Genomic DNA, 11,291 nt, shown 5'->3' on the forward strand with positions numbered 1-11,291 from the left:
AGCTATTGGCTGCTGTAGTGCCATCATCAATTACTAACCTAACGTGCCAGGAAACATCTCTTTTGCTGAAGTGTGATGACCTTATTATGGTGCTATAAAACTAGATAACAGTGTAGGCCCAGCTCTGCTCCGGGGCCAGTAGGAGCTGCAGCCAGCAGGGTCCGTTCACCTGTTCCTTTACTACACTGGGTGTTATTTTGCAAATAGTTCATGATGAATAGAGATCTTGACATCATTTTGGTGCTTGAAAGTATGTCACACACCCCCAGCAGCGTGCAAAGGGTTAACAAGCCAGTCAGATCTGTCAGAGAGGTGAGCCAATCAGCGTTTAGTATGTTGTGAGCTGGAGAGAGATGCAGGAGGGTGGATAGCGTAGGAAAATGAAATAGTGAACTCTGAGAATAAGGTCGGTGGCTTGATAAATGTGTTTGGCATGTTACTTTTGTGCAGTATGTGTTAATGCATTGATAACTAACTTCTGTTATATTTTGTGAGCTTTGTTACCGTGACCATAATGTACAAGGACTGAAGGAGGAGTGGTGTTTTAAACTGGTTTGCGGTGACGCATAGCTAGATCATCGCTAGCCAACGTTACTACCCAGCAGTAGAGTAGACTTTGTCGGCCCATCAAATTAATACGTAACAATGTGCTGGCTTTAATTATGCTTGTATTTGGGATTATTTGCTATTGGGAACTCTGAAAATACTGATGTCGATTTCATCTAAGTACAAAGAAAACTGACTCTGTACTGTAAACAATATGGCAAATCTGTAGCAGTCAGGCCTAGCCAGGGATAGGCCGTGGTCACTGGTCATAGACTGGAGGTTTGAGCGGTATTTCAACTAGTACCGGGGGTTCCGTGTATTTCAGCCGTGCCTGGGTCTCTTTCGACCGACAAAAGCAGCTGCACGCATTGCCCCTTCGCTACAAATAGCTAGATTAAAGCGTCAATCAGAAAGCGAAATCGCGGACCCTGTTTCGGTAAAAAGCGGAGGGATAGGGCTGGAGAAATGTATCTACTCTCAAATTCATAGACAGAGCTATGGATGCAAGGACTGACCATCCATGATATCAAAATAATAGTTTTAACCATGTTTTGAGGCTATATGGTGTTTCTTTACAAGCATTGAAGGTAAACAAGCTTTTATTTTGGGTTCTGGTGGAGTGTGGCAGTTGAACTAAGATCGAGGCATTTCTAAATTTTATTCTTCAAGATTCAATGGGTCCATATCATTAATTTAGCAACTGCTGATTGCCCCTTTAATTATTGTGTAATTGTTGTATTTGTTCATGTTTTATTAGGATCCCCATTAGCTGTTACAATAACAGTAGTTCCTCTCCCTGGGGTCCTAATCTAGGAGGCGGAAAGGGCAGAGAGAGGGAAAGCCTATGTGTTAGAGAGAATCTAGTTCAGTAGGACAAGATTGGGTTTTCAGGAGTGAGCAAATGTCAGACCCGCTTCACAGGACTATATATAGTCTGTCAGAAAACTAGTGGTGGCTGACCCCTGTAGAGGGGCAAGGCTCTTTTATGGAGTAACACAGCCTGGCAACCTAGTGCCAGTCTGTCACACTAGTCCGCTAGTACTGGAATGCAGTGTTCCATTGTTGGAGTGCAACCTGCCTCAAAGCATAATAAAGCCTCTACCAAGAGGCTCAGACCTTTATTGCACAGGAGGTTTCCTTGTAGCAAGGTCACTGGTTCCAGCTCCCTTATTCACCACACAATCAAAATAAATACGGTTGGAAGATAGAACTACTTGTCTTGATCCGTTATGTTATTTGCATGTCACTTTTGTTTGTATTGGTCTGTAATGGTACCTTTGTCGAGAGCTCTGTTACTACATGTCAGTAATTTATGTACACTGACTGAATGAGAGGTGTGTACACAATCAAAATGCCATAGTCAGCTGTGGTTGTGTTGACTGAATTATACAGATGATACAAGCTGCATTTTTGCCAATAGCTCACAGTTCCTGTTGTCTCCCGTAGGTGTGTGTGTGTTGGCGCTGCTCCGAGAGTGTGTGTGTGTGGCGCTGCTCTGAGAGTGTGTGTGTGTGTGGCGGTGCTCTGAGAGTGTATGCACCCAGAGCGAGCCACCATGCCCGTGACATCACAGCTGTTCCGAGGCTTCCCTTGGGCGAAGCTCTGGGGTTCCTCCCTGTTCCAACGCCAGCTCCCCTGCTGCCCCACCTCCCACCGGCCCACCTCGTCGCAGCCCCACCCCATATGGCCGACAGCCATGCCCGTGCGTGGCTATAGGAGGAGCCCTGACCTCCACAGCTACAATCTCACCCCCCCACAGGTCAACTCAATCCTCAAGGCCAACGAGTACAGCTTCAAGGTAGGGGCGGTCGATACACACATTTACACACAATGAGTACAGCTTCAAGGTAGGGGCGTTCGATACACACATTTACACACAACGAGTACAGCTTCAAGGTAGGGGCGGACAATACACACATTTACACACAATGAGTACAGCTTCACGATTGCGCTGAGACCATAAGAATATGAGTGTGTGCTTTGGTTCTAGGTTCCAGAGTTTGATGGTAAGAATGTGTCGTCGGTGATGGGGTTCGACAGTAACCAGCTGCCTGCCAACGCACCCATCGAGGACCGGCGCAGCGCTGCCACCTGTCTGCAGACGCGGGGGATGCTGCTGGGAGTGTTCGACGGCCATGCGGGCTGTGCCTGTGCACAGGTAAAGTTTCTGCTGTCATTGTGTATAATCTGCGAGTTAGTTTTAATGTGCAGTAAAACATCTACCTGTCTGTTTCTCAGGCGCTGAGTGAGAGGTTGTTCTACTACGTAGCCATGTCCTTGATGCCCCATGAGACCCTGTGTGAGCTGGAGTCTGCAGTAGAGGCAGGCAGACCCCTCAGCCCCATCCTGCAGTGGCACAAACACCCCAACGACTACTTCACCAGGGAGGCACAGACTATGTACTTCAACAGCCTCAGAACCTACTGGCAGGAACTCATAGACCTCAGCAGGTACACACACACACACACACACACACACACACACACACACACACACACACACACACACACACACACACAGGAACTCAGACCTCAGCAGGTACACACACACCACACACACACACACACACACACACACACACACACACACACACACACACACACACAGGAACTCATAGACCTCAGCAGGTACAAACACACACACACAGGAACTCATAGACCTCAGCAGGTACACACACACAAACACACACATGAACTCGTAGACCTCAGCAGGTACACACATACAAACACACACAGCAAGTCATAGACCTCAACAGGCATGGGGTAATAAGGATGCATCAGTAATGTTATTAAACATGTGTCATTATTCAGTGTTGGAGTTGATTATGTTCCCAGTCCAGGGGAGAGCCTAGGGCCCAGAGAGGCGTTGCTGAGTGCCTTTAAGAGACTGGACAGTGACCTGTCTCTGGAGGCTCAGGTGAGAGACCGTGTTCTATCCCCTTGACTTATATCCTCTGTCCATGATGTCTCTGTGTTACCATAGTTTCCAGCCCTGGGTAGAAATGTGTACTGCTGATCCCTATGTTGTGTTGTCCAGGTGGGAGATGCCAATTCCTTCCTCCACTACTGGGTTCTGAGAGTGGCCTTCTCTGGAGCGACTGCCTGCGTAGCTCACATCGATGGATCCGACCTGTACGTACTCTGGTCCACAGCCACGGATCTCTCTCTGTTGGCTCCCATATGTACTGTCTGGTCTCCATCTGTCTGCTCTGACTGAGTGTCTGAATCCTCTGACTGTGGTTGTGTAGGTATGTAGCGAACACGGGCGACGGCCGGGCGGTGCTGGGGGTCCAGGAGGAGGACGGCTCGTTCAGCGCTCACACGCTCTCCAACGACCACAATGCCCAGAATGAGAACGAGGTGGCCCGCATCCAGGGGGAGCACCCCCCCTCTGAGAAGAAGACTGTCGTACGACAGGTTAGTACCTTTACACATCTAGAGAGAACAGTGGCACAGCAGGTCAGTACCATTACACATCTAGAGAGAACAGTGGCACAGCAGGTCAGTACCATTACACATCTAGAGAGAACGGTGGCACAGCAGGTCAGTACCATTACACATACAGAGAGAACAGTGGCACAGCAGGTCAGTACCATTACACATACAGAGAGAACAGTGGCACAGCAGGTCAGTACCGTTACACATACAGAGAGAACAGTGGCACAGCAGGTCAGTACCGTTATACATACAGAGAGAACAGTGGCACAGCAGGTCAGTACCGTTACACATACAGAGAGAACAGTGGCACAGCAGGTTAGTACCGTTACACATCTAGAGAGAACAGTGGCACAGCAGGTCAGTACCGTTATACATACAGAGAGAACAGTGGCACAGCAGGTTAGTACCGTTACACATACAGAGAGAACAGTGGCACAGCAGGTCAGTACCGTTACACATCTAGAGAGAACGGTGGCACAGCAGGTCAGTACCGTTACACATCTAGAGAGAACAGTGGCACAGCAGGTCAGTACCATTACACATACAGAGAGAACAGTGGCACAGCAGGTTAGTACCGTTACACATACAGAGAGAACAGTGGCACAGCAGGTCAGTACCGTTACACATCTAGAGAGAACAGTGGCACAGCAGGTCAGTACCGTTATACATACAGAGAGAACAGTGGCACAGCAGGTTAGTACCGTTACACATACAGAGAGAACAGTGGCACAGCAGGTCAGTACCATTACACATCTAGAGAGAACAGTGGCACAGCAGGTCAGTACCGTTATACATACAGAGAGAACAGTGGCACAGCAGGTTAGTACCATTACACATCTAGAGAGAACAGTGGCACAGCAGGTCAGTACCATTACACATCTAGAGAGAACAGTGGCACAGCAGGTCAGTACCGTTATACATACAGAGAGAACAGTGGCACAGCAGGTTAGTACCGTTACACATACAGAGAGAACAGTGGCACAGCAGGTTAGTACCGTTACACATACAGAGAGAACAGTGGCACAGCAGGTCAGTACCGTTACACATCTAGAGAGAACAGTGGCACAGCAGGTCAGTACCATTACACATACAGAGAGAACAGTGGTACAGCAGGTCAGTACCATTACACATCTAAAGAGAACGGTGGCACAGCAGGTTAGTACCGTTACACATCTAGAGAGAACAGTGGCACAGCAGGTCAGTACCGTTACACATCTAGAGAGAACAGTGGCACAGCAGGTCAGTACCGTTACACATCTAGAGAGAACAGTGGCACAGCAGGTCAGTACCGTTACACATACAGAGAGAACAGTGGCACAGCAGGTTAGTACCGTTACACATACAGAGAGAACAGTGGCACAGCAGGTCAGTACCGTTATACATCCAGAGAGAACAGTGGCACAGCAGGTCAGTACCGTTATACATACAGAGAGAACAGTGGCACAGCAGGTTAGTACCGTTACACATACAGAGAGAACAGTGGCACAGCAGGTCAGTACCGTTATACATCCAGAGAGAACAGTGGCACAGCAGGTCAGTACCGTTATACATACAGAGAGAACAGTGGCACAGCAGGTCAGTACCGTTATACATCCAGAGAGAACAGTGGCACAGCAGGTCAGTACCGTTACACATACAGAGAGAACAGTGGTACAGCAGGTCAGTACCGTTACACATACAGAGAGAACAGTGGCACAGCAGGTCAGTACCATTACACATACAGAGAGAACAGTGGCACAGCAGGTCAGTACCGTTACACATACAGAGAGAACAGTGGCACAGCAGGTCAGTACCGTTACACATACAGAGAGAACAGTGGTACAGCAGGTCAGTACCGTTACACATCTAGAGAGAACAGTGGTACAGCAGGTCAGTACCGTTACACATACAGAGAGAACAGTGGTACAGCAGGTCAGTACCGTTACACATACAGAGAGAACAGTGGCACAGCAGGTCAGTACCGTTACACATACAGAGAGAACAGTGGCACAGCAGGTCAGTACCGTTACACATCTAGAGAGAACGGTGGCACAGCAGGTCAGTACCGTTACACATCTAGAGAGAACAGTGGCACAGCAGGTCAGTACCATTACACATACAGAGAGAACAGTGGCACAGCAGGTTAGTACCGTTACACATACAGAGAGAACAGTGGTACAGCAGGTCAGTACCGTTACACATCTAGAGAGAACAGTGGCACAGCAGGTCAGTACCGTTATACATACAGAGAGAACAGTGGCACAGCAGGTTAGTACCGTTACACATACAGAGAGAACAGTGGCACAGCAGGTCAGTACCATTACACATCTAGAGAGAACAGTGGCACAGCAGGTCAGTACCGTTATACATACAGAGAGAACAGTGGCACAGCAGGTTAGTACCATTACACATCTAGAGAGAACAGTGGCACAGCAGGTCAGTACCATTACACATCTAGAGAGAACAGTGGCACAGCAGGTCAGTACCGTTATACATACAGAGAGAACAGTGGCACAGCAGGTTAGTACCGTTACACATACAGAGAGAACGGTGGCACAGCAGGTTAGTACCGTTACACATACAGAGAGAACAGTGGCACAGCAGGTTAGTACCGTTACACATCTAGAGAGAACGGTGGCACAGCAGGTCAGTACCGTTATACATCTAGAGAGAACAGTGGCACAGCAGGTTAGTACCGTTACACATCTAGAGAGAACAGTGGCACAGCAGGTCAGTACCGTTACACATCTAGAGAGAACAGTGGCACAGCAGGTCAGTACCGTTACACATCTAGAGAGAACAGTGGCACAGCAGGTCAGTACCGTTACACATACAGAGAGAACAGTGGCACAGCAGGTCAGTACCGTTACACATACAGAGAGAACAGTGGCACAGCAGGTTAGTACCGTTACACATACAGAGAGAACAGTGGCACAGCAGGTCAGTACCGTTATACATCCAGAGAGAACAGTGGCACAGCAGGTCAGTACCGTTATACATACAGAGAGAACAGTGGCACAGCAGGTTAGTACCGTTACACATACAGAGAGAACAGTGGCACAGCAGGTCAGTACCGTTATACATCCAGAGAGAACAGTGGCACAGCAGGTCAGTACCGTTATACATACAGAGAGAACAGTGGCACAGCAGGTCAGTACCGTTATACATCCAGAGAGAACAGTGGCACAGCAGGTCAGTACTGTTACACATACAGAGAGAACAGTGGTACAGCAGGTCAGTACCGTTACACATACAGAGAGAACAGTGGCACAGCAGGTCAGTACCATTACACATACAGAGAGAACAGTGGCACAGCAGGTCAGTACCGTTACACATACAGAGAGAACAGTGGCACAGCAGGTCAGTACCGTTACACATACAGAGAGAACAGTGGTACAGCAGGTCAGTACCGTTACACATCTAGAGAGAACAGTGGTACAGCAGGTCAGTACCGTTACACATACAGAGAGAACAGTGGTACAGCAGGTCAGTACCGTTACACATACAGAGAGAACAGTGGCACAGCAGGTCAGTACCGTTACACATACAGAGAGAACAGTGGCACAGCAGGTCAGTCCCATTACACATACAGAGAGAACAGTGGCACAGCAGGTCAGTACCGTTACACATACAGAGAGAACGGTGGCACAGCAGGTCAGTACCGTTACACATCTAGAGAGAACGGTGGCACAGCAGGTCAGTACCGTTACACATACAGAGAGAACGATGGCACAGCAGGTCAGTACCGTTGCACATACAGAGAGAACAGTGGCACAGCAGGTCAGTACCATTACACATACAGAGAGAACAGTGGCACAGCAGGTCAGTACCGTTACACATACAGAGAGAACAGTGGTACAGCAGGTCAGTACCGTTACACATACAGAGAGAACAGTGGCACAGCAGGTCAGTACCATTACACATACAGAGAGAACGGTGGTACAGCAGGTCAGTACCGTTACACATCTAGAGAGAACAGTGGCACAGCAGGTCAGTTAAACATAAAGTAAAAACCAACATATATCCTCTATCTCTTTCTCTCCCTCTGCCAGGACCGGTTGTTGGGCCTGCTGATGCCGTTCCGTGCGTTTGGAGATGTGAAGTTCAAGTGGAGCATTGACTTACAGCGAGGTGTGTTGGAGTCAGGACCAGACCAGCTCCATGACAATGAACACACCAAGTTCATTCCCCCCAATTACCACACCCCTCCCTACCTCACGGCGGAGCCTGAGATCACACACCACCGCCTCCGACCTCAGGACCGCTTCCTGGTGAGAGACAAAGGATTGGTCAATTGACTGATTGACCAATTCATGATTTCATTGATTGATTGATAAGGCTTTGTTGTCTTTTCTTGAACAAAAACGTGCATTGTGCTCCATTAAAACAAACCTATATCTGAAGTTATGTAGTTAGAAGTTTCCTTTAGTTAACTACAGGTCTTTGTCCCTCCTCCTGCAGGTGCTGGGTACAGACGGGCTGTGGGAGACGCTCCATCGACAGGAGGTGGTCCGGATCGTAGGGGAGTATCTAACGGGGGTCCACCAGCGCCAGCCCCTCACCGTGGGGGGTTACCATGTCACCCTGGGACAGATGCAGGGGCTGCTGGCTGAGAGGAAGGCCCGTGCCTCCTTGGCGTTCCAGGACCAGAACGCTGCCACCCACCTGATTCGCCACGCGGTGGGCAACAATGAGTTTGGAGCAGTGGACCACGAGACGCTGTCCAAGATGCTGTCTCTGCCTGAGGAACTGGCCCGCATGTACCGCGATGACATCACCATCATCATCACACAGTTCAACCCCCACGTGGTTGGACACCAGCGCCAAGGGGGGGAGTCCTGAGCCAGCTCAGCCTATCAGAGGGGAACGTGGACATGAACAGGAAGTTGACTTTCTAGGAGGATAAACAGGTCCAGTGAGGACTGGGTCTTGCTACAGACACATGGTTAACGTCTCATCTTTATTTTACCAAACACACACAAAACATACTGTTAATGGACTAACCCTGCAGAGGGAGGACTGCCAACCTTCAGACTCCTTATTTTAGGATTGTTATTGAAGAGGTGCGTGTACAGTATGTGCACATGTGAGCACACAGTCCTGGTCATGTGGATTGTTGAAATGCTTGCTGATACTGATCACAAGTTGGCTCTTTTCTGAGTCTTGTGTGTGTATGAAGCTTTTTAAAGGATATTTGATCAACCTCCCTGCAGCATTCTGCTTCTCTGCTCTGTCACAGTCTCTGCCCATAGGACACTTTCATTTGTGCCTAAAGAGTTTGCTGCTTTATAACTATGTTGTCTGAGCATTGAGGTAATGATACAGTGGCAGCCTTTGTGTTTGTTCAATCTGGCCTGTCTACTCCTCTACAAACATCCCTCCCTCTTTCATATCACAGATTCTGTGCTGTGCAGTTGCAGCATCTGTCTTGCTCTAGAGCTGCAACTGGCCTCCATCCTGGCTCTACCGCATGGCTCTGCTGTTACATAGTAGGGCTGTCTCTGTTCTGTCATTGGATGGATCAGTGTCCTTTACTTGTTACAGACGGACAGCCAAGAGCTCCCAGGCACACTTCTTGTTATCTTATATTTTGAATAATGTTTATTTAAAATGTTTTTAATCTGATTTCAAACATTGTCTATTTTGTCAACCTTCGAGAGGAATAACTGCATGTGTCTATAAAGCAGATGTTATTGCTCTGAGACAGACGGCGTCACTAAGATAGGAACCAGTAGAGCTACGTAGTGTGCAGGCTTTAGATCCAGCACTAACACCTCTATCACAACTACTCACCCACAGGAATCAGGTTTGTTATGCGCTGAGTGTGTCTGAGAGATTCTACAGCAGACTGAAGGAGTGTTGGTATTCTGTAGAGGAGAGAGAGAGGGGTGTGTGATCAGATGTTTATTGTTTTAGGGTTGCAGAGTATACATGTTTCAAAAGGAACATAGTGGTTGAACCTCTCGTGTTTTTTGACAATTATACTCTCATACGGGGGGGGGGGGGGGGTGGTATACTAACGTCATCATGCTTACGTGGTGTGTATTCTATCAAAAATGCTTTTAGAAAGTAAACTTTTTAGTTTTTAACAGTGAATCATTGCTAGCCTGGTGTCAGATCTCTGTCTGAGGTAACCATGGAATTAGGAATTGAACTGTAACCATCTCCTGTCATGTTCATGCCAAACCTCCAGGAGTGACTAAAACAGAGACAGACTTAGTCACTGTTGGCAGGACACTAACCATGGTGTGGTCCTAGGCTTGTATAGGTCAGATGAAGGGTGTGCATCATATGAGGTTGTATATATCATGGTGGTGTATATTTAGGAGAGGAGAGAATGTAAAGCTGAAGGTGGCTCTGTCTGGACGCTGGCTGAATACTTGAAGGTTATTTATGCAACTTTTAATATGTCGCAGGTATTTATCCACAATTATATGAGATGTGACAGGTATGTATGTACAGTGTCTTTACCTGTTTGGGCTTGAGACTAAAGTTTTTTTGTATTTGGAAACTTAATAAAACACTGACTACACACAATGGCTACTACACATGTTAGATTTTGTTCTGCCTGTCTGTACGTATTGCTCTCTGGTTGTGCTGTTCTGCAGTGCCTCTGTCTTTAACTCTCTCCTGCCACACCCCTGGAATGTGGTCAGACCGGACTGTGTGCCCGCGGTGCTCTCAGAAGGTCAAGGCAGACTGAGTCCATTCCAGAGGTCAGCCAGCGAGGTGTCAAGTTACACTGGTGTGTATTTGTGTGTGTTCAGGTCATGGTAATTTCTCTGACAGATTCTCCTAGTCACACGTCGGCAACAGTGACCAAGGCAGTACAGAGTACAGCTCACCCTCTCGCTCCGCACTCTCCCCAACAACAACCCCCTATTGCTTTGTAGCTTCTATCTTCTAGTTTGTGTAGTTGAATCAGTAATCAGTGGTGTTTTTTTTGGCTACTTGTATAGCAAGGTCCATGTAATGTAACCAGTCTGGTTCATATTATGTTCACACTCTGCACTCATTCTGCGGAGTAGTAACTCAAACATGTCCATTGTCAGTCACTAGATGGCGCTAGTAGTTATTGAACCTTATTGGAAGATCCCTTACACAGAAATATGACTGAGACGTCCGCATGCACACGTGTTTAATTTATTTGATTCAGTGACCTCTAGGTAGGACTGTTATTCTCCTAGGTTTTTCTGTCCTTAGTTACCAATCTATGCGTTTGGGTGTATAGACTTGTTTTGATAGTGGAAATTTGTGTGTTTAGTTTGTGTGTGTGCATACCTGCATCGTGTGTGTCAGTGGGTATTGTGTTTATAATTCTCAGCATGT

At 47.7% G+C, this 11,291-nt stretch overlaps 1 protein-coding gene across 5 annotated transcripts; it reads left to right on the forward strand.

Annotated features, from left to right (window-relative positions):
* The first annotated feature begins 140 nt into the window (after positions 1-140).
* Positions 141-10,499, forward strand: LOC110535729 (pyruvate dehydrogenase [acetyl-transferring]-phosphatase 1, mitochondrial). 5 transcript variants are annotated; one of them, XM_036938585.1, is made up of 9 exons: positions 141-159; positions 1,993-2,344; positions 2,537-2,704; positions 2,785-2,996; positions 3,357-3,462; positions 3,583-3,677; positions 3,794-3,962; positions 8,015-8,233; positions 8,424-10,499. In XM_036938585.1, exons 2-9 carry the CDS (start codon positions 2,081-2,083, stop codon positions 8,802-8,804), a joined length of 1,614 nt encoding a protein of 537 aa, XP_036794480.1. In that variant the 5' UTR covers positions 141-159; positions 1,993-2,080; the 3' UTR covers positions 8,805-10,499. The 5 variants fall into 5 exon arrangements, with proteins under 5 accessions (XP_036794480.1, XP_036794477.1, XP_036794465.1 ...); XM_036938582.1 differs by lacking the exon at positions 141-159 and adding an exon at positions 207-312; XM_036938570.1 differs by lacking the exon at positions 141-159 and adding an exon at positions 252-406.
* The last annotated feature ends 792 nt before the right edge of the window (positions 10,500-11,291 follow it).

The sequence above is a fragment of the Oncorhynchus mykiss genome, chromosome 2 (genome assembly GCF_013265735.2).
Source record: "Oncorhynchus mykiss isolate Arlee chromosome 2, USDA_OmykA_1.1, whole genome shotgun sequence".
NCBI lineage: Eukaryota > Metazoa > Chordata > Actinopteri > Salmoniformes > Salmonidae > Oncorhynchus > Oncorhynchus mykiss.

What these genes read in the sequence shown, in the direction of transcription:
- LOC110535729 (XM_036938585.1), top strand. Translation starts at nt 2,081, where the DNA reads ATGCACCCAGAGCGAGCCACCATGCCCGTGACATCACAGCTGTTCCGA. An exon ending in CCAACGAGTACAGCTTCAAG is followed by an intron (nt 2,345 to 2,536) that starts GTAGGGGCGGTC and finishes CTTTGGTTCTAG; the next exon opens with GTTCCAGAGTTTGATGGTAA. An exon ending in CGGGCTGTGCCTGTGCACAG is followed by an intron (nt 2,705 to 2,784) that starts GTAAAGTTTCTG and finishes TCTGTTTCTCAG; the next exon opens with GCGCTGAGTGAGAGGTTGTT.